The following is a 23,473-nucleotide window of genomic DNA, read 5'->3' on the forward strand; positions in this document are numbered from 1 at the left end:
GGAGTTCCATGTACACAAATACGCCTAGATAACCACAACACAAAATAGTATTACTGAGGGCCATAAGAAGACTTTAAGCTATGTACGTTTTGGAAGTTCAGAAGAGAAATCACTTCTAATTTGGATGATTAGAGAACGGTGTTTTGTTTTGTTGTTTTCTTGGGAGGAGATGAGAATAGTTTTGAAAGATGGATGAGATTTCAAAAAGCATTGATGGAGACAAATTGGTGGCAGCTAAAGGCATATGTAGTATAAAAGTAGCAGGTGGTCTGGGAAGATGGGGAGGGACCAGAATTTGGGCATAATTCCTTAGGAATGTTAATGGAATTTGCATACAATGTCATTTTAACACACTGAGATTTATTCTCCTAGGACACTTACTCAGAATATCAGAGGTGAACTAAGGTTACTATTTTGAAAACTACACAGGGGCGCCTGGGTGGCTCAGTTGGTTAAGCATCTGACTCTTGATTTCGGCCTAGGTCATGATCTCAGGGTCACAAGATTGAGCCCTGCATGGGGGCTCTGTGCTCAGCGCAGAATCTGCTTGTCCCTCTCCCTCTGCTTCTTCCCCCACTTGCATACGTGCTTGCTCTCACTTGCTCTCTGTCTCATAAATAATTTTTAAAAAGGAAGGAAGGAGAAAGAAAGAAAGACAGAAAGAAAGACGGAAAGGAAAGGAGAGGAGAGGAGCGGAGCGGAGCGGAGAGGAAGGGAAGGGAAAGGAGAGGAAGGGATGGGAAAGGAGAGGAGGGGAGGGGAGGAGAGGAGAGGAGAGAAGAGGAGGAGAGGAGAGGAGAGGAGAGGAGAGAGGGAGAAAGAAAACTACACAGTACAGTCTGCCCCTTAATCGGGAGCTGATTAGGCAGGCTTAATATCTTTAATTTTTTATGATTTTTTCTTTTTCCTTCCTGTTATGTGCCTGCAAATAATTCTTCTCATCATACCTCCATCAGAGTCAAAATCATGAGTCACTCTTGCCTGCTTATTAGCTTGCCTTTATCATAGAAACAATACCAGTGAATAAATTAAGTATAATTGAGAAGCTAATTAATCTCATTCTTATACATACATTTATGTATGTGTGTGATATATATGATACATATAAAATATATATTAAATAAATGTAAATATTGTCAAAAACTGTGAAGGGTCTGAGTTTTAACCTCATTTGCAGTCTAACAGCTTAGTCTGCCACACTTCCATGGATACTGATAGAAAACACAGAAGTGCTGGATCAGAGATGAACGACAGCTTATTACCTACAACACAGTGCATATGTGCTGGTTTTCAAGGCTCAATTTCTTTAGGGCAACATGAAAAGAGCCAGGTGATACTTGCATACACAGTAAGTTACATTACAGGAGAGGAACCCAGAATTTGGGGAGCCTGGATCTTTTATAATGGTCAGTAAGCATGCCTGCCCTTTTCTTTGTAGGGAGACATTATCTCTGTCTTCCATAGCTGTGTGCTATACATATATCCTTGAAAAGATAGTCTGGAACAAAGACAATGCCTTTACCTCTACGATGTGTGGAAATATGATAGACTCATGGAGAATTATTTCGCAACAGACATACTCTAAAGACCTCTGCAAGGACAACACTATTCATCTAATCGAGGGATCAGCAAACTACATGTCCTGAAGGCCAGATACAGCCCACCATTTGTCCTTGTAAATAAAATTTCTAGAACACAGACATATACTCTTTCAGTTATTAACTACATGCTACAATAGACAAAGTCATGTAGTTGAAGCAGAGAGCACATTATTTGTATGTGTATGTGTGTGTGTATATACATATGTACAGATATCAAACACTTGAGGTGTATATATACACAGAAAAAGGTTTTCCCAGAAAAAGTTTGTTGACCCCTGTTCTAGTTTAAACATTTATGACAATCCTTTATAAAATACACTAAGCTTGCTTTTTGTTCTAAAATATTTTCAGATTTTTAAAAGTTATTCTGTAATCCCTATTAACTTCTTCCCAATTAGTAAGGGTTATACTGTCTGTACTCTAGTTCTCTTTCTTATTGTAAAAGGTTGTTAAGAGTGGTTATCGATGATTATTGTATTTTTAACTTTTTTAGTTTTAAGAACAATCATATAGCAAATTATTGGTTTATGAGCATTGCTTATTTGTCAGGTTGCATAGTTTTGAAATCCTGCACAATCAGGTAACTAAAAGATGGGAGTCAGTATAATGAACTGAATAAGCTCCCTGGGTTCTAGAATCCCAACAGTCCAGGCTTGATAATTTATTATCACTGAGATCCTTGGCAAGTTGTGTAACCCTTTGGAGCTTTCTTGTCCTCATCTGTAAAATGGATATACCCTTAACTAACTTACAGAATTACCACTGGGATTAAAATAAAATCATGTAAATTTTGCCACACAGTGTGCACTTTAAAATACGAACTCTCTTCCTAAAATATAAACCTTAAGAAGCAAACCATATATTTATACACTTATATTTCTATATTTCTATATTTATTACTGTATTTGTATATATTATTTTATATCTTATATATTGCTGTAGAGTTGGGAGAGCTAGAATAATCTTATCCCATCATCCGAATTTTTTAGCGATTAGAAAATTGAGGCCCAGGTTGGTTACGTGACTTCAACTCAAGGTGACAAAACCAGTTAGCAATTAAATTTAGACAAGAAGTAAACTCTCCCTGCTTCTCAGTTAGTGTTCCTTACAGTATACCATGTACATTTCATCATTTCATGCAAATGAGTAAAATACCTGAACAGTTAGAGATGAGACTAGAACACAGTACTGAGTTTAGGACTTGTATTCTTATTAAAAGAAACCATAAAATAGTAAAGTTCCCCCTGCTTTAAGTTAGTTTTGACTCAGAAATTCTTAATATATTTTTGTTATTTCTCTTCAAGGAAAAATATTATCTTGAAAGATGTCATATTACACACCTGCATTTGCTTGAAACTTGGTAGCTTGATAAATTGATAAGATAACTGGGTCATATGTTAAGTTTTTTGAAAAACCAACCCAAACATAGATCCTAATAAAAGAATGTTACATATTTCCTTTTAAAGGCTAAAAAGTATTTCTCAGGGCTCTTAAATTACCATATTTTGATACCAAGGGAAAATAAAATCTGGACTTAGAGTCTTGTTTGTACTTAGAGGGTTTTCCGGACAGGAAGGCAGTCTTGATGCAATGCAGTAAGCCACAATACCAGTGGGGTATTACAGGTGAAAACTCTGCAGCTGTACCCCTTCACCACAATGTATTACAACTGTACGCTGGAATATTTCCTGTACAGAAATAGGGTTTGGTTAACTTTGTTTCCCAAGAGAAGATCACATTCAAATGTTATAAAATCATGATTTCCTGTATTTGAATACTTGTGGTTTCTCAACTGGTTCCAATATTTTAAGTTTTTTTTTTTTTGTATGATTTCTATTAGTTGAAGATGTATAGAAGCTTTTCTTTCCCTTCTTCAAAATCAACTAAAAAGCAGATATATATAAAAAGAAATAATATTATAAACTAAAAACATTTGAGATTGCAAACATATCTGTATTCTATGTCATAATTAAATGGTAGATTTATACTTTGAAGTAGAAACCAAAAAATCAGCAAATATCACTATCAGAATACATTTTTAAATTACTAACTATTGAAAAGTATCTCTATTCAATGGCATTTGGTCTCAGTAATGAATGTTTCTCCTGTTGTTATTATAAGTAACTGATTAAAAGAAATGTTCTTCATATTTAGAAGTACAGTTAAGTCCAGTCATAATTATAAATAGAAACTTCTTCTGTATTGTATTAAGGTAATGCTGGTTTTTTTTTTAGCTTATCAGGTTTTAATGATTACATTGTTGTCCATTTATACCAATTTCTACAAATACATTGTCTCTTCCAGTCACCCCTCAATCCACTACTTCATGCTCAGACCTTTCTATATTTTAACTGTTTACTTATCTGCTCTATTCCAGTCATCAATTAAAAACTCTGTAAACTAGCTATCTCTAATCTTTCCAGTGCATTCCCCCTGGGGAATATATCTGGTGCTAATACCACTTTGATACTGTTACAAATGCAGTATATACTTTTAATTGGTTAATGAGGTAAAATAACTGTTACAAAATAAGAGTTTCACAACAATTACTCTTTCAAAAGTTATCAACTAGGAATATTCCAGTGTGAAAAGTCTCTGTTCCACCCACCTCCCCACCACCCGCCAGGGGTATATGTCAGGTAGCATTTGAGGAAATTGATTAATTTGAAGGCTGCTTAAGGCAGTGGATAACAGATAAACTTTCAAGCTAACCAAAAAGTTTAAAAGGGAAAGCTGCAGAATGAGATGTTTACAGAGGCTTTGAAAAGCTCCAACAGATACCTGGGAAACCAAAACAGCATACGCATGCTTAGGCTGTGTACTTGCCTTGGGCTCTGCACATGCATGACACTGACCCGAGAAGGCCCTACACTCTCACCTCTGGCTAACCTTAAGGCTCTGCGCATGCAGGAAGGGAAGGCTAAGGTAGAGTTGAAAGCATGCCTCAGTAGGCACAAAGAGCATCTCAGCAGACTCAGGGGCTTACTGGTTCTAGACTATTAAGGAAATCTCTAATCGTTAACTGACCACTAAGCTCACCAAGTAGAGACTTCAGTGGCCACACAACAAAGAATACATACTTTTTAAAATTGGTTCATAAATGTTACTAAACACAAACAACAATTACAACAAATAGCAATGACAAAAAGCCTTGGGCAAGGGAGAGAATCTGATTTCCACAGTTGCCACTATTTATTAACAATATAATAGTAACAGAGTTAATAGTCATTAACATAATAAAATTTTGTATCATTTTAAATGTCCAATTTTCAACAAAAATATATGTGATATGCAGAGAAACAAAGTATGGCCAGTATATGGGAAAAGCAGTCAATAGAGTCTGTCCCTCAGCGGTCCACCTGTTGACCTTGCTAGACAAAGACTTTAGCCACCTATTTTAAATATGTTCAAGAATCTAAAGAAAGCCATGTCTAAGGAACTAAAGGGAAATACAAGAGTGACTTTGCACCAAATATATCAATAATGAGATAGATATTATAAAGAAAAAAGAAACAAATAGAAATCTCAGAGTTAAAAAGTATAGTAACTGAAATGAAAAAATTTACTAGAGGGGCTCAACAGCAGATTTGAGTAGGGAAGAAAAAATTAGTAAGCTTAAAGATAGGTTGGTTGGAACACTACATCAAAAACTAATATGGTGGGTGCCTGGGTGGCTCAGTTGGTTAAGCGACTGCCTTCGGCTCAGGTCGTGATCCTGGAGTCCCGGGATCGAGTCCCACATCGGGCTCCCTGCTCATCGGGGGGTCTGCTTCTCCCTCTGACCCTCTTCCCTCTCGTGCTCTCTGTCTCTCATTCTCTCTCTCTCAAATAAATAAATAAAATCTTAAAAAAAAAAACTAATATGGTGATTAACATAACAATAAAAAACTTTAAAAAAAGATAGGTTGGTTGAGATTATTGAGTCTGAAGAACAGAATGAAAAAAGAATTAAGACAATGAACAGAGCCTCAGAGACCTGAGGAATACCATCAAGTGTATCAAGATATGCATGACAGGAATCCTAGAAGGAGAGGAAAGAGAAAGAATATTTGAAGAAATAATGACTGAACACTTCCAAATTTGATGAAAACATTAGTGAACAGATCCAACAGCTCAGTGAACTCCAGGTAGAATAAACTCAAAGATTTCCACACCAAACCCAGTCAAACTGTCAAAAGACAACTTTTTGACTCATCATATATATATATATATATATATATATATATATATATAGGATAATCACTAAGATCAACAACTGATTTCTCATCAGCAACCATGTAGGCCAGAGGCAGAGAAATAACATATTCAAAGTGCTGAGAGTAAAAACCTAAAGAGAAAACATTTGCCAAATCAAGTAACCTAAAAGACTGGGATAAATGATAAAGATCAAAATGATTTCACATTCAGATTTCTTCCTAAGAATCCACTTTAAAGAAATGGGAACATGGAAATTGTAAATGACACGTTATGAGATGTGTTTTTCTTCTTTAAAGGTAATGAGTTGAAGAGCATAGGATTTATAGCCAGTAGGTCTATCTTATTAAATGTGTGTTCTTGAACATGATATGTTTCATTTCCTGCACATTTCCTTGACTTCTCTGAGTCACAGTTAACTTTAAAATGGGAATAATATTTTCCTCACTAAAATAGTGTATAAGAAAAATCTTTGTAAATTGTGAAGGGCTATTTACAAGTAGTTTCTTCTACCACAGCTGCCATCAGTATTATTGTTACAAAAATAAGGGTGATGGTGGAAAAGCAGTTTGTTTTTCCCCTACTCTAATCATCTGTTGACTTGGCATCCTGGGAAATCTGGAAATGCAGTGGGAGGAGTAATAAAGATGGTGTCCTCTGCTACAACCAGGCTTTACTTAGTCCTGAATGAAGGTTCCAGCTTTGTACTCACTAACCAGCCCTACACAGCTACTCTGCCTCTGTTTTGTCTAATACAAACTAAAAGACAATTGAAGCAAGACTGATAGAATACATCACTTGCTAGATCTCCTCTTCTCTACCAACTCTTTATTATACACATAAATACAGGGAAGACACTTTCTCTGTATCCCTTTCCTAGGTTGCTTAGTGTGACTGAGTGGGCAAAGGGGCAATGGCCCAGCTTCAGCAGCCCCTGCACAAAGCAATCAGAGCTATTTATCTATGAGGACAGATGGGCACTTGCAACCTTGCTAATAGTCTTGGCAGTGCTATTAAGTAATAAAAACAAATTAAGTGCCAAAATATTCTTTGTACCAGAAATATTTTTAAATAGCCAACACACATGCAAATCTTCCCAAATTAGCCATCAAATGGAAACAAATTGTGGAATAACATTTTAAGTGCAAAAATACATGTATTCTTACCAACTGGCAGATATACAACCTAAAATATATTCATATGCAAAGACCACATATGCTTAGAGTACAGTTTATTATGTATGGCTGGCTAATTTTTTAGATTCTGTCAAATAATGGATAGGAAAACAAATGTTATAAAAAAAAATATATAATCTTGACAGTCATTTGAAATATACCATGTGTTACATGTGGAATGTTTTCCAGTGAAACCAATTTACTTGTTCCCACTTCCCATGACTCAGTATTAGATATTCAAGCTTTCTAAACTATTTTTTGGCAACCAAACTTCCTTGGAATAGTCCTCTTTCCTTCAAGTTATTCAACACAGACATTAATAATAAATCCTCAGTTATAGATACGTAACTAAAGATCATTCACATCATCTCTTTCAAACCTAAAAGCACATAATAAAGTTATTTAAATAGATCACACAAGACAGAGCTCAGAGTTATTCCTTGAGAATAATTAATTGCTACCATATGAAGCACAATATGACTACATTCAATTTTTAGTTTAATTGTGTTACTACTAACCTAGAGATTAGCGGGGCAATGTCAGTTCCTAACTAAAGGCAAAGGAAGATTAGTGAGCTAATGAAAAGTTTGTAAAAAGTGGGTGTGACTGCAGAATAAAATGGAAGGGCTCGGTGTATAATACAAGATCTTTGTAGAATAGGAGACTGTTTAGGAAGGTAAAAGTGCTAACTTTTCAGCACCTATCTTCATTCATTAATTCAAAAACTTTATTAAGCGTATACCATATATCGGACTTTGTGCTATGAATTCACTGGCAAAATGGCTGGAGTTCTTTAAGAATCCTCTCAGAGAACACACAGAATGCAAGCCAGACCTCAGGAGGGAACAGTAGGCTAACTTTTAGAACCACAACCATTGTCTTTAACCCTCCTAAATCAGGACTCTGTTCTAACACATGCCTCTCTTCCTTTCTCCTAGTCACTACCCAAACTAGGAGATTTATCCACTCTTTTTAAAAAAAAAGAAAAAAAGGTTTTATTTATTTAGTTAGTTGACAGAGAGGGAGAGAGCACACAGGAGTGAGGGGAGGAGCAGAGGGAAAGGGAGAAGCAGATTCTGCCCTGAGCGGGGAGCCCGATGTGGAACTTGATCCCAGAACTCTGTGATTATGACCTGAGCTGAAGGCAGACACTTAACCAACTGAGTCACCCAGGCGCCCCAGAGAATTATCCCCTCTTGGGTAGACACTGATTTGCATCCCTTTTTCCTCTTCTCACCAACCTCCTCTCTTCTACCTCCCAAACCCTTCCACTGAGCACTCTGGAACACTTGATCTATGAGTAGTGAACTCCCCTAAACCTCAATCTCTTCTTCAGGTATTTCCCCTCCCCCTTTACCTTAGATAAAAATCTTGCCGTTCCCCTGGAACTCTGTGCAGCATTGTAACCCTCTGAGGTGGAGACCGTTCATTCCCTCACATCTCTTTTTACCTCAAGGTCAGGAGATAAGATGTTCTTGCTCACCAATGCCACTTGCCTTTACTCTTCTACCCTCCTGTAAAATCTCCCTGCTCCTTTGAGACTCATTCCATCTAATTATTTGTCCTCCCCACCCCTCTTTGTTGTTGTCATCTACTAACTTTTTGGTCACTCTCCCTAATTCTCAGAAGTCTCTGGCCCATGGCTTTTTTTTTTTCTTTCAAGTTTTTATTTAAATTCTAGTTAACATATAGTGTAATATTAGTTTCAGGAATAGAATTTAGTGATTCATCACTTACATACAACACCCAGTGCTCATTACAAGTGCCCCCCTCAGTACCTGTCACCCATTTAGCCCATTCCCCACCGACATCAACATCCTTACAAATGACCCAGCCAACACCCCAGCTTGATCTCCTCACTCTAGTGATCTTCACAACATGTAACTACTCACTCTCACACAAGCCCTGGACCTTGTCGTCATCCCAAACTGTTCTGCCTCCTAAGTCACTCATTCCAGCCTCTCATCTCACTTGTGGTCTGTCTCTCCAGCCTGCTCATTCAGCAACCTCCACTATGGTCATTTGTTAAACTATAAATAAACCTATCCCTTCTTTCTCCCTGTCCATCAGCTCACTCTATTTTCTCATCCCCTTTTAACCAGCTTATATTCTTACTTCATCATTTAAAACACCCTCTTGCAAATAAATACCCTGAACTTTGATGCTTTGTCTTTCCATGACACTCTCCTGACAAAAGGCTAAGGCTGGACAAACCTAAAGCTGTGTATCAACACATTAACTCCCTCTTCCACTCTTCAGAATAGCCAACTCCTTACTCCAGATTTCCACTTGAATAGCTTATTGCTTCGTCTAACTCAGCTTGCCTAAAAATGAACTCATGATCTCCCCTCTTCTACCCCATGTATACCACAAACCTACTCGCCAGTGGGACAGCTCAGTCTTACCCAACTCAGTAAATGACCTCAGCGTCCACACAGTTGCTCGGGCCAGAAACCTGGGAGTCATCCTTGACACCTCCCTCTCCTTGTATCTAATCAGTCGATAAATTTTTATGTCCCAAGAATCTCCCACACATCACTCTGCTGCCACCAACCGTACTGTAGGTGTAGACCACTGTACTTGCTTCCTGCCTGGTCCTTCACATCCAGGCTTGCCCTCTTTTTAATCCACTCTCTATACAGTATCCAGAAGCTTTTAAAATAAACATACATTTGACTCATTACTTCTTTGCTTAAAACTCTCCAAAGATATCCCATTGATGTGAAGGTAAAGTCAAAAACTCTTAACCTGGCCTAAAAACAATAGTTTTTATTACCTACATTTCACAAATGAGGAAACTGAGGCTCAGAGTCATTAAATAAGCTGCTCAAGTTGTAGAGCAGTGACTTAGGGATTTCATCCTATGGGAGTGTCATACCAGAAAGACATTTTATGATGGAGAAATAAAATACAAAGATTCTATCTGTATGGTTTATAAATTTATGGCTCAATGTGTGTCTGAATGGACAATTGACTAAAATTGCCTTTAAAATACTAATTGTACTCATTTTAGCTTTTCATCAGAAGTTTTGAAGACAAATACATCCTTATAATGAGCAAAGGGATCAAACATGCTTTTGCAAATGTACTTACAGACATACAATGTAAAATTTTTTCAACAGAAGTTTATTTGGAGTGAATTTATTAATACCCCTTTGTTAACCAAGGAAAATAGGGTGTACAAAGGAAAATCCTGACAAACACATAGCTGACATATTTGGGGATTTATTTCTATAGTAGTTTTCTATTGTTTTCTGAATTTTCAGAGCTGTCTGTAATGTTCAGATTGAAGTATGTAACCACAGAGCCAGCCTCACACAGAGTTGTGAACGAAGTAAAGTTTGTCTTTGGCTCTCTTCCAAATCTCTCTTTTTGAACTCTTCACAACTCCTCCCCTAAGTGCCAGTGTTGGTACAGTCCACTTTCTTTGCCCTTAAACTGCTCATGGCTTCCCACAATGGTTCCCAGCTTGGATTGCCTTATATTATGGACCTATTCCAACCCTCGCCTTGCACATCAAAACTTACTAGATTTTTTTTCCTTAAAGCCCCACTCTGCTTTCCAATGTGACAGCCAATTTTCATAAGCTATTATATATTAATTTTAATGGAGAATTCTAGAGACAATACCAGAAACAAGTCTTTTCACTCTATTTTCTGTGTAACCTGTCTACCAAGAATATTTTTAACTTTACATTCTATTATTTGCATTACAAAAAAACAATAGGTTTGTAAATATGCTTTTTCTAAACTCATTTGCCCTCTTCCACATCTTAACCCTTCCCACATCTTAGCCACCTCTGGTTATGACTGTCCTAAACCAAAGGACTGACTCATTGGCAGTCCAGAGGGGAGATAAGCAATGAGATATTCCTTTATCTCTTAAGTCATAGCCAACACGGAGGGCCACATTTTAGTAGATGTGCAGTTCAATATAGAAAACTATATTGAACTATGATTACAGTGTTCCTGAATATCCAGGTTCAAGGCTTATTATTTTCTTCTCACAAGCCCAACCCATCGTTAAGAAATCTGGCAAGTAAGACCCTTGATCACAACCTCACAGCTCCTGATAAAGACACCCAAGCTTCATAAACGTTCTGTGAGCATTAGTCACCATACAATACATTATTAGTTTTTGATGTAGTGATCCACGATTCATTGTTTTCATATAACACCCAGTGCTCCATGCAGTACGTGCCCTCCTTAATACCCATCACTGGGCTAATGTATCCCCCCACCCCCCTCCCCTCTAAAACCCTCAGTTTGTTTCTCAGAGTCCATAGTCTCTCATGGTTCATCTCTCCCTGCGATCCCCACCCCCTTCATTTTTTCCCTTCCTTCTCCTAATGTCCTCTATGCTATTCCTTATGTTCCACAAATAAGTGAAACCATATGATAATTGACTTTCTCTGCTTGACTTATTTCACTCAGCATAATCTCCTCCAGTCCCATCCATGTTGATGTAAAAGTTGGGTATTCATCCTTTCTGATGGCTGAGTAATATTCCATTGTATATATGGACCACATCTTCTTTATCCATTCATCTGTTGAAGGGCATCTCTGCTCTTTCCACAGTTTGGCTAGTGCAGAAACTGACAACCTGAATAGGCCAAAAACCAGTAACGAGATTGAAGCATTGATCAAAAACCTCCCAAAAAACAAGAGTCCAGGGCCTGACGGATTCCCTGGGGAATTCTACCAAAGACGAAATAATACCTATTCTCCTGAAGCTCTTTCAAAAAATAGAAACAGAAGGAAAGCTTCCAGACTCATTCTGTGAGGCCAGCATTACCTTAATCCCCAAACCAGGCAAAGACCCCGTATAAAAGGAGAATTTCAGATGGATATCCCTGATGAATATGGATTCCAAAATCCTCAACAAAATCCTACCTAATAGGATCCAACAATACATTAAAAGGATCATCCACCACAACCAAGTGGGATTTATCCCCAGGATGCAAGGTGGTTCAACATTTGCCAATCAATCAATGTGATAGAACACATTAATAAGAGGAGGGAGAAGAACCATATGGTCTTCTCAATTGATGCAGAAAAAGCATTTGACAAAATACAGCATCCTTTCCTGATTAAAAATCTTCAGAGTATAGGGATAGAGGGAACATTCCTCAAGTTCATAAAATCCATCTATGAAAAATCCACAGCGAATATCATCCTCAGTGGGGAAAAGCTGAGAGCCTTTCCCTTAAGATCAGGAACACGTCAAGGATGCCCACTCTCGCCACTGTTGTTCAACATAGTACTAGAAGTCCTAGCAACAGCAGTCAGACAACAAAAAGAAATAAAAGGTATTCAAATTAGCAAAGAAGTCAAACTCTCTCTTTTCACAAATGACATGATACTTTATGTGGAAAACCCAGAAGATTCCACCCCCAAATTACTAGAACTCATACAGCCAATCAGTAACATGGCTAACATTTTTTAAGCTTTTACTATGTGCTATTATATGAGATGCTTTGTCTTTTTTGATTCTCACAATTCCTGAGATAGTTCTGTTACTATCTCCTTTTTAGAAATAAACTGATGTTGGAGAAATTAATTTGCCCAAAAACTCATAGCTAATGGAGCTAGGAATTGAATCCCATTAGGTCTGACTCCAAAGTTCATGCTTTTATCTTCTGTACTTCTTTGTGGAGAATTTTTAATGTGCCAGAGATGGACTGAATCACCCAGGATGTGTATATTCATTCATTCATTCATTCATGAATTATTCATTCATTCAGCAACTTTCTTTTTGAACATTCACTATATACACTTTGCCAGGTGCTATGAAAATCCAAAGCTTAGCCAAATGGAAATCATTCCCTCAAGGAATGTGCCTACCGGGGAAGATGTCATGTATAGAAATAACTATAACATGAGGTATACAGTGATAAGAGCTATGAAACAGATTCCCTTTTAAAAACTGTTGGAGTTCAGAAAAAGGAGAGCATTTCTCCATCTGGGGAGGTGAAAAGGCTCAAAGAAAGGTGGTATTTCATTTGGACCTTGATAGATGGGAAGGATTTAAATATGAGACAATGAGAAATGAAAGGGGTGTACAGGTGTTTTAGGCTAAGAGAGAATATAGGAACAAAGACCCAGAGAGGGTAAAGTTAGAAAGAAGTATATCATGGAAAGCAAGAAGGGAGTGAATTTCAAGAAATGGTAGGTAAAAGTGGATTACTGTGAATGTGTTACTTGTACTCATCACTAAACAGAACATACCCTTCTATTTCATCCCCGTCAGCCTCTTATGCATATCCATTTTGTTCCCGTTTTTCCCAGTAAGTATCTCTCCATACACGGATGCTCAAATCCCTCTTTAAAGAAAAGAAACTGTTATGGGTGGAGAGGTAAAATTTATCCCATTGAAAGATTAGGAATCACTTATTTAGAAAAGAAAGGTTAAGGAGAAATCTATTCATTCAGGAATCTTCTGTTAAGATCCTTTATGTCCCAGGGTGCCTGGGTGGCTCAGTCATTAAGAGTCTGCCTTTGGCTCACGTCATGATCCCAGGGTCCTGGGATAGAGCCCAGCATAGGGCTCCCCGCGTAGGGCCCCCCCGAGTCGGGCTCCCCCTCCTGGGGTGTCTGGGTGGCTCAGTCATTAAGCGTCTGCCTTCGGCTCAGGTCATGATCCCAGGGTCCTGGAATTGAACCCAGCGTCGGGCTCCCTGCTCAGCGGGAAGCCTGCTTCTCCCTCTCCCACTCCCCCTGCTTGTGTTCCTGCTCTCTCTCTCTCTCTCTCTCTCTCTGTCAAATAAATAAATAAAATCTTAAAAAAAAAAAAATCCCTTATGTCCCAAAAACTGTTCGATGCTAAGAAAATTTTTTTAAATAATGTGTCATTTTTGCATCAAGGATCTCAGAGTTGACTAAAGGAGACAAACATGTAAATAGGGACTTGCAAAGTGTAATGAGTTTTATGATAGAGGAGTGTGTTAGATATAGAAGTGACACAAAGGAGGCAGCGACCAGCTCTGAGGATGGTAATTAGGGAATGCTTCCGAAAGAAAAGGCACACCTGAGCCCAGTCCTTTTTTTTTTTTAAGACAAATGGAATTAACTCACATGTTCTATTTTAAAGCTTTTTTTTTTTAATTTAGTGATATATCTTGGATGCCTTTTGTGTTCGTATATATAGATATTCCTTATTCACTTTAATGGTTGTATAGTAATCCATTCTATAGATCTGCCTGTGATATCCCCTATTAATGGATATTTGAGTCATTTCTAATTTCTTACTAATACACCCAGTGCTGAAATAAATACACACTTGCATTGGAATCTCTGTAAATAGATTCCTAGGCATATACTTCCAAGCATCTAATAGATATTGCCAAATTACCCTCCAAAAATATTGGGTGGAAATGCTTAATCTAACCACACCTGTGCAGAAATTGGAACTGTCAGTTCTTAAAACTGCCAGAGTAATAAATTAAAAATATTATGTTATTAACTTAAATTTGAATTTAAGTATTAGTGAAGTTGAGTATCTTTTCATGCTTACTGGCCAGTTACTTTTGTTTTTCTGTGAACTAATTACTGTCAGAGTCTGCGAATTTACCATATGCAAGCTAATGAATCAGCCTGCTAGTGTTTCGTGGCTTCTGGCAGAGGACATAAGACTCATGGGTCAGAAACAAAGAACACTATTACTCCGGGCGCAAGTAACATGAGCACCATGTTTGCATTGGTTCCTCTTGCCCCCAGGTCCCACGCGGGCAATGCAGAAGGGCCCTCAGGGAGATGGTATGCATGCAGTAGGTATGTGGCACAGCCAAGGAGCATAGAGCTTGTCAAATCCACCCCCTTTAGAGTGAGTCTGCTCTTTGTCCTGGAGAGAGACTTTCCCACATCCCTCAAGGTTGTTCTCTGTAAACACAACCTAAGAACTAGCCCCAGTTAACAGCTTTCAGGGCCTTGCATCCTGTTCATACCTAGCAGTAACATGCAGGGAAGTTCAGGGCCCATGGCTAACTGCCTTTTCCAACATCTTCCTTTTCTTATTTTTCTGTATGCGTATTTATCATTTTCTCATTGATTTGTAAGCACTCTCTGCTACCACAACAATTATTCCTGGATCTATCATTGAATATCACTTATCCTACCCTAGTTTGCCTTTTTTTTTTTTAATTTGATTTTATCCACTGTAGTTTTGTGGGGGTTTTTTTCTTCAGTGGGTTTCATGCCATACTTATAAAAAGCTGCCCTATTATGATAAAGATGTTAACCGATTTTTTTTCTCGTATGCTTTCAGTTTGGGCCTCTAACATTTTGATCCTTTTGGAATCTACTTTCATGTAGGAATGATGTAGGGACCCATTTTGGTTTTACCAAATGGCTAGACAGTTCTTACAACCACATTTCCTGTCTCTCCCTACTTGTTTGAAATGGTATCTTCCTTACAAACTAAAACTTATCTGTACTTATATCTTATACTATTTTTTATTCTATTTCTTTTAATCTATTTGTAGGCTACTACTCAAACCTTATCTTTTAACTGCCATAGCCTTATAATACACTTAACACCTGGTAGAATTTGTTCCTCCTTTTTTCTCTTTTATTTAAAAACTTTCTTGGCTGTTTTCACATATTATTCTTGAATGGGTCTTTTAAAATAAAGTAGGCTAGAGGGGAGGACGGTGGGGGGATAGCTTAGCCTGGTGATGGGTATTAAAGAGGGCACGTTCTGCATGGAGCACTGGGTGTTACATGCAAACAATGAATCATGGAACACTACATCAAAAACTAATGATGTAATGTATGGTGATTAACATAATATAATAATAAAAAAAAGGTAGGTAGGGGCGGCTGGGTGGCTCAGATGGTTAAGCGTCTGCCTTCGGCTCAGGTGATGATCCTGGAGTCCCGGGATCGAGTCCCGCATCGGGCTCCCTGCTCGGCGGGGAGTCTGCTTCTCCCTCTGACCCTCCTCCCTCTCCTGCTCTCTGTCTCTCATTCTCTCTCTCTCAAATAAATAAATAAAATCTTTAAAAAAAAAAAGGTAGGTAAACAGGGTGAATATAACTATGAAAAGAAATTCTAAACTGTCTTCTACAGACTTATCCCTTTTTAAAAGTCTTATTCATGTTATAACTTCTATGGTTTAATTTGCATTTCAACAAATATAGAACTGTATCATAGTTTTTATTTGCAACTTCTAAAATCTTCCTTATTTTAATATAGATTCCGTGTAGTTTGGAATACTGGGATGAACTCCAGAAGGTTTTTGTTGCATTTCAAGAATTCAGTCTGTCTGAAAGCAAAGTGTGTGAACTGCAGTTGCCGGATATCAATCTTGTGAGTGACCAGAAGAAACTGGTATCCTCGGATCTTTGGAGAATTGTCCTGAACAGCAGTCAAAATGGTGCTGATGACCAAAGGTAACTCGGCAAAAAATGAAATAGTGACATTATACTGGGAAACAGTCATCAAGTCCTTGTATCTAGTGACCCCTCTCTTAGCCGGATCTCAGCTGGCTAGCAGCTGCATCTGTGTGAACTACAGATGAGAACTAGGACATAAGACAAGCTGATATAGCAAAGTCTGAGTACTAAAAATCCTGTGTTGTATGCATAATATAGCCCTGTGAGCCCTCGCAGTAAGAACCTGTTCCTTAAGTATAAAAACAAAAAGTGCAAAAAACAAACTACCAAAAAAAAAAATCGAGTCATCCTAAACAAAAAATATAAAGAAAAGAACCATTAATTCCTCAACAGATTCTTTTTTTTTTTTTTTAAGATTTTATTTGTTTATTTGACAGAGAGGAGAGCGGGAACACAGGCAGGGCGAGTGGGAGAGGAAGAAGCAGGCTTCCTGCTGAGCAGGGAGCCCGATGCGGGGCTTGATCCCAGGACCCTGGGATCATGACCTGAGCAGAAGGCAGACGCTTAATGACTGAGCCACCCAGGCACCCCAATTCCTCAACAGACTCTGAATGACACAGTAAACAATATATGTTAATGATAACCCTGGAGCATTAAGAGAGAGGTTAAATAAATTGTATTGTCTCCTTCTAAAAAGATAAATTTTGGAAATATTTCTTTCTTAAGTGGTTTTATTTTTTTCTCAGAGATTTTATTTATTTATTTGAGGGAGAGAGCACAAGGTGGGGGAGGAGTAGAGGGAGAGGGAGAAGCAGACTCCCTGCTGAGCAGGGAGCCTGATGCAGGACGCCATCCCAGGACCCTGGGATCATGACCTGAGCCGAAGACAGATGTTTAACAGAATGAGCCACCCAGGCGCCCCTCTTAAGTGGTTTAAAAAAAAACTTTAAAAGACCTCTAGACATTAGAAAAACTTGGCTAACCAAAATGACTTCTATCCAAAGGATTTCTAGATAGCTCTACATTGTATTTGGCCATAATGAATCTCTAGAGCTGTAGACTTCAGGTGTTCTGTGTCATGTCCCCACAACTTCCTGTCCCACACCTCCTACAGGATATCTGGTTAGTGGCAAAAGAGGGCCAGACTGTCCCTATTTTCAATGTTTGCCTGCTTGATACATCCACTAACAAGAGTAGAAAAAAAATTGGCTTCAGTAACCTATTCTTCAGCACGTCTTCTCATTTACATATCCCTATTGGTTAAGCATTCCTGTTCATGCTCCCACAAAAGACAAGAAAAAGATACTAAACCACAGTCAGTGGAATAGTTTTCTTGGGTCATATGATAATGCATGTACCATGGGCTCAGGCCCATCTTGTTGTCTGTCACTCTCAATGTCCTGCCTTCCAGTTCTCCTGAGGAACTGGCTTTAGCATTATCTTACTCCTTTTATATAATCCCTCCTTTTCTCTCCCCAAACAACATTCTGGCACTAACAAAGAGAAAAAACATCCATCATTCATAACATCCACAAATCAACTGTTTTCTCTTTTCTGTGTTACTTTTATTTTTGCCCATGACTGTATGTATACCTTCACAAGGTTATAATCATAGCACATCATTTCATGTTCTGATTCCTGCTTTATATTATAAAGAGTTGTGAATGCTTTCTCTTTTTTTTTTATTAATAATACTATATGTTCATTGAAGAGCATTTGGAAAATAAAGAGAATGCCATCACCCATGGTCATATCACACTGATAACTTCTTTAACATTTTAACAGTAGCCTCACAGTCTTTTCCAGTGATTACTTCGTGTGCTTAATAATAATATGTTTTATACTTTATATATCCTATTTCTAGGTCATGTGGCTCTTCAAGAATAATTACCTTCCTTTTTTATATTACCTACTGATTATAACTAGCAAAAATATATTAGAAGAGTGGGATCTTAATATATGTGGAATGCAGCAATGAAAAGAATACCCATCCCGTGAGGAGTTAGCAAATGCATAGGAAGATTGCCTATTCTAAGTACAGGTTACCTAGTCAGAAACCAGGAAATCTCAGAAAATAGAGCTGTAAGTAACAAAAATGTTTTTAATCTGAGTTTCATTAATAGTATCAAGTTAGAAATCATTTCTTGATTCTAATTATGAAAGAATGCATTTTCAGCATTGAAAGAAGCATTTTCGACAAGGTTAATTCGTCTGAATCTGAAACATTCATAAAAATTACTTTTGTGGTAAGCTTAGCACTACAGAAAGGTGGAACCTTTAGGGAATGGAAATTTATGCAGACAATCAAATTCAGGCAATTATTCACCAAGCTTTTGACATTGTAATCACAGATCTTTTGTCCTCACCTGGCATTTTTCAAGTTACCTAATATTTCACAATTGATCTTGCTTTGTTTGACATTAACATTTTTCAGATAGAATTTGATATTTATGAAATTAAATTTAAAGAGTTGGTTTAAAAGTCAACTTCATGAGACCCTACTAAGACACTTTTCAAAAGGGACAGTAAATAAATTTTTTCCAGTTTCTAGAAAGAAAACATTAGTGCTTCAATAATATGTCAGCATTTCATGCAGAAGGAAAACTGCTGCTGTTAGCTCCAGTATATTCTGTCATGAGAAATTTAGAACTGGACAAAAACCTGATGCTTTTATGATTAGAGATTACCTTGTAAGTAATATTCTCAGTGGTTTGAAAAGGATATGCATCAGACTGTTGTGCATTCCAGGAAGAAAGTTCATAAAAATAAGTCCTATGAAGCTGAATCTTTTTTTTTTCTTTCTATTTTTTTTATTCTTATGTTAATCCCCATACATTACATCATTAGTTTTTGATGTAGTGTTCCATGATTCATTGTTTGTGCATAACACCCAGTGCTCCATGCAGAATGTGCCCTCCTCAATACCCACCACCAGGCTAACCCATCCTCCTACCCGAAGCTTAATCTTAATAAGAAAAAAGAGGAAGAAAAAGCAAAGAGCATCTTGCCCACAATTGGCATAAAGTTGCAACAGGGTAGGGTCGCTCAGTGGTAATGGCATCACTGTAGGTATGTAAATACAAGCACTATTTAATAGAGAATTCCAAGTTAGAAGACCTGGATTTAAGTCCTGGCTTCATCACCAACCAGGTATTTGGCTTTGAGAAACTGATTTCTAAGCTGAAGCCTTAAGGAATGAATGGGAGCTAACCGGTCCAAAGGGTGGCAGATAGCCTTCATTACAAAGGACTGGTGACAAAAGAGCCAATCTTTTTTTCTTTTCTTTTTTTTTTTTTTTAAAGATTTTATTTATTTATTTGAGAGAGAGAATGAGATAGAGAGAGAGCATGAGAGGGGGGAGGGTCAGAGGGAGAAGCAGACTCCCCGCCGAGCAGGGAGCCCGACGTGGGACTCGATCCCGGGACTCCAGGATCATGACCTGAGCCGAAGGCAGTGGCCCAACCGACTGAGCCACCCAGGCGCCCAAAAGAGCCAATCTTTTAAACCTTAGTCTGTTTATCCCATACAGGTGTATTATCTTTAATTCAATGCCTGTGTATTTGTAGTAATTGCATCCCACCATCTTTAACCAGTGGTTTGCTTGATCACATGAAAAGGAATGATTGGTAATGATTGGTTTTTTTTGAAGGTAGCATTTGAAGTAGAGTAACTTCAAGCTTAGTTTCCACTACAGTATTGACCTTTTAGGAGACTTCTCCTATTTGCTGCATACTGGACTGGAGGTAAGAGATACAGCTTTTAAGCCCTGATCAAGATATCCATTTCAGCTATTTATCTTTAATCTCATCATGTATGTATTTGCCCATGCCCATTGCTTAAGCCTAAATAAATCCCCTTTTTCAGTTAGGTCCTGACAAGAAACAGAAGGCAAACTCAAACTTGAAGATTATAGAGAGTTTAATGAAAGGACTATTTACAGAAATGTGGGCAGGATTAAGGGATGGTACAGAACCCTCGGGCTAGGAATCCTGGGGAACCATCCCATTCTTAGGCCTGAAGGAGCCAGGGGAATACATACCCTCACTCCACTGTCCTCTCAGAGGACAAAGCAGCTTGTTGATACAGTCCAGCAGCAGAGAAGAGGATGGGGAAGGGGAGAAAGTGGGGATCTAGTGAGCAAACAGAAGGTAGCCAGCAACTCCACACTCTATTTGGAATATATAGTTTCTTACCCAGTAACTGGCCCTACAAGGAAAAAAAGGGAAACAAAGTGGTGGGCCCAACTCTCAGGTTTTGGGCCACTCTCCTAGGTTCCCTGGGTTTGGAATCAGTTTGATGCCTTCTGATGGACCAGAACAACCATCTAATTTGTTTCCCCACACCTCTTACCCTCACGCCAAATGACTAAATCCTAGAAGTGTGTGACTTTATAAAGTTATACACATTACAGGCAACTATCATGTAACACAATAATAACAGCAGATCTTGATATATAGGTTCAGTTAACTTTATTACCAGTTGATAACGCTCAACTGTGTTCACCTGTGTCAAATCTTTGGTGGTTTGTTGTGCATATTGCATGGTCATTTCTCACAACATTAGAACATGTGAAAGCAGATGACTTATAAGGACTTTTTATCCCCACGCCCCAAATGGTGGTCAATAGAAGAAGGCGTCTTAGAAAAACAAGTGGCTTAAGGGTGCTCTTCCTTCACGCAATGAAAATTGAAACTCTGATGAGATTTTTGGAGTACTTTCATTTTTGGATGTGCCACAACAAAGTATTCTCTCCTACTCCCTAAAGATCTTATAAAAGAAGCCCCCATCCAGTCATATTTGGTAATCTTTGAGACAATGGTCAACAGCTTTTTTTTTTTTTTTTTTTTTTCCAAAGAGGAGATGCTTTTCATTTTTCGAAGCCTTGATTCTTGCATAGATAGACAGCGGAGGAATTAGACGAAGAGCATCATGATGATCAAGTCTCTGGATTGTTTCTCTTCTCTCCACCAGTTGAACTTTCTCTTACCAAGAAGATGACTGTCGCCTCCAAATACTCTTCCCTTCCATTTGGCTGCTTGGATGTGTACTTTTAGATGTACCTAAATTTGTTGAGTACCATTTTTAAAACTGTTGATTTTCAGAAACCATTTAGGTGTAAACCAGAATATTTTTTACCGGGGATAAACCTGAGTTTTGCCTTCTCTACCTTGGGTAGAAGGGATGCTTGTATTTTTACCCAAGTGTCTTTTTGAAGCCTTTTACTATTTCCTTTTAGTTGATGATTGAACTCTATGTAACACCAGGAGTTGGTCTTCTGCCAGCAAGTCCTTTTCCATGTACACATTCCCTAAAATAATCAATTTTCCTTGGGGCTCACCTAAAGTTCTAGGCTGATGATATTAAAATGACTCAGAAGTCTCTGTGTCATGGTGCTTAGTCTGGGAACTGTGGAAGATTCTCTCTTTTTAAAGTCAGATATAAAGGAGTCCTTTACCTGAGGGCCTGTTTAAGCCTGTTGTGTTTGTTTAAGCCATGGATTACAACCCAATTAGTGGGTCATGAAATCAATTTAGCAGGTTGTAGCTGGAATTTTTTTAATAAAATAAAAAAATATTGGTGTGAGGCGAACGTGATAACCACTACACTACGGAAACAATAAAAAATATTGGTATGAAAAGGACAAATATTGTATAATTCCACTTATATGAGATACCAAGAGTAGCAAATTTTTAGAGACAGATTAGAATGGTGTTCATCAGGGAGTGGGGGAGAGGGGGATGGGGAGTTCTTGTTTAAGGAGTATAGAGTTTGAGTGCAGGAAGATGAAAAACCTCTGGAGATGGGGACACTGATGGTTGTGCGACAGTGCAGATGTACTGAATGCCACTGAACTGTGCACTTGGGTTAAACAGTAAATTTATGTTACCTATATATTTATGACAATTTTTAAAATATCAGCGTGTGTCATATTTTTAGTAAACCTGCCTCCCGCCCCCCCCCCACCCGTTTTATATGTGACCTAGAATACAATAAAAGTGTATTTTTTACTTTGGGTTAGAGTTAAAGCATTTAAAAAATGGTGATTCTAAGGACTAGAGAGGACTTGGTGCAAGTGACAGGCATCCTCCCCTGTCTTCTCTTAACGGTGCAGCTCTCTCCCAGAATGGACAGAGCAGTGTTTTTGCAGTAGGCAGGAGGGAGATTAGGTGAACCAGCGTTGAGAAACCATGCCACAGTGAGATGAACATCAGTGTGATATTACAAGACCCATCTTAGGCCTAAAGGCAATCACCAACAATTAACGTTGAACTGCGTGACCAGTATGGTACCCTGCTTACCAGCCAGAAAAAGACGGATGGCATTTTTTTCAGTTAATGAGTGTTAGATATTATACTGAACAGTTCATATGCAGCATCTCCTTTAATACTCAAAGAGTTGTTCAATTACTGTACTCATTTTACAGATGAAAAAAAATGAGATTTAGCCAGGTGGTAATACAATTTGCTGAAGATTATAATATAAATGATAGAAGTGCAAGTATCTTTGCTAGGTTCTTTCACCCAGTTATTCTCTGCTTAATCTCTCTGCTGTATTTTTCTGTATTACACAAGCCTTCTTCCTATGGAGGGATCCAGAGAAAAGCTCAAGCCTTCATCAGTTAGGTCAGATTGTTGGGTACCTGCACTGCTGTAGGGTTTCACCCGAGAATGGCCCCAGGAGTGAATCTTCAAGGATTGTGCCTGGGTCCCAGCGATGCCTATTAATCAATCAAAACACAGACTTACTAAAATACTCGTTGTTTAAAGAGTTGATACCCATCTACAGGTACCCCTCTATAGGACAGTTGGTAAGTTACCTTTTGGCTAAAATGCAGATATGGATATGTAAAATTCCTGCCATATTTTCCACTTTTTAGAATATTTCCAGGAATTTGAGTTTCCATTAGGATCTTAGGGATAGTTCAACTAACTACTGAATCTTGAGTTCTGTGTATTATTGTTTGAGAGGTGTTACCCCCAGAGTTACCACTTTTACTTTCTTCTCTATTTCTGCTGATTACACATCTCATAAATTATGTTTTTCCTTTTGACATCTGGATCAGAGTTCATTGTACCTGATTAAGGAAATTATGCAAACATAGCTGCTCTAAGTGTCCCTAGCAGGGTCATCCCTCTCCTATTTATGACTGGTTAGCTCTATTACACTTACAT

General features: G+C 38.1%; 1 protein-coding gene across 2 annotated transcripts in view; it reads left to right on the forward strand.

Moving 5' to 3' along the window:
• VPS13B (vacuolar protein sorting 13 homolog B) overlaps window positions 1-23,473 on the forward strand; it is a 767,339-nt gene that overhangs the window by 647,397 nt on the left and 96,469 nt on the right. For both annotated transcript variants that reach the window (XM_035011614.1, XM_035011613.1), the window contains one exon: window positions 16,162-16,358. In XM_035011614.1, coding sequence (XP_034867505.1) covers window positions 16,162-16,358 — 197 coding nt within the window. The remainder of the gene's footprint in view (window positions 1-16,161; window positions 16,359-23,473) is intronic.

This window comes from Mirounga leonina, unplaced genomic scaffold, assembly GCF_011800145.1.
Source record: "Mirounga leonina isolate KUSES-001 unplaced genomic scaffold, KU_Mleo_1.0 Mir_165, whole genome shotgun sequence".
NCBI classification, from domain to species: Eukaryota; Metazoa; Chordata; class Mammalia; order Carnivora; family Phocidae; genus Mirounga; species Mirounga leonina.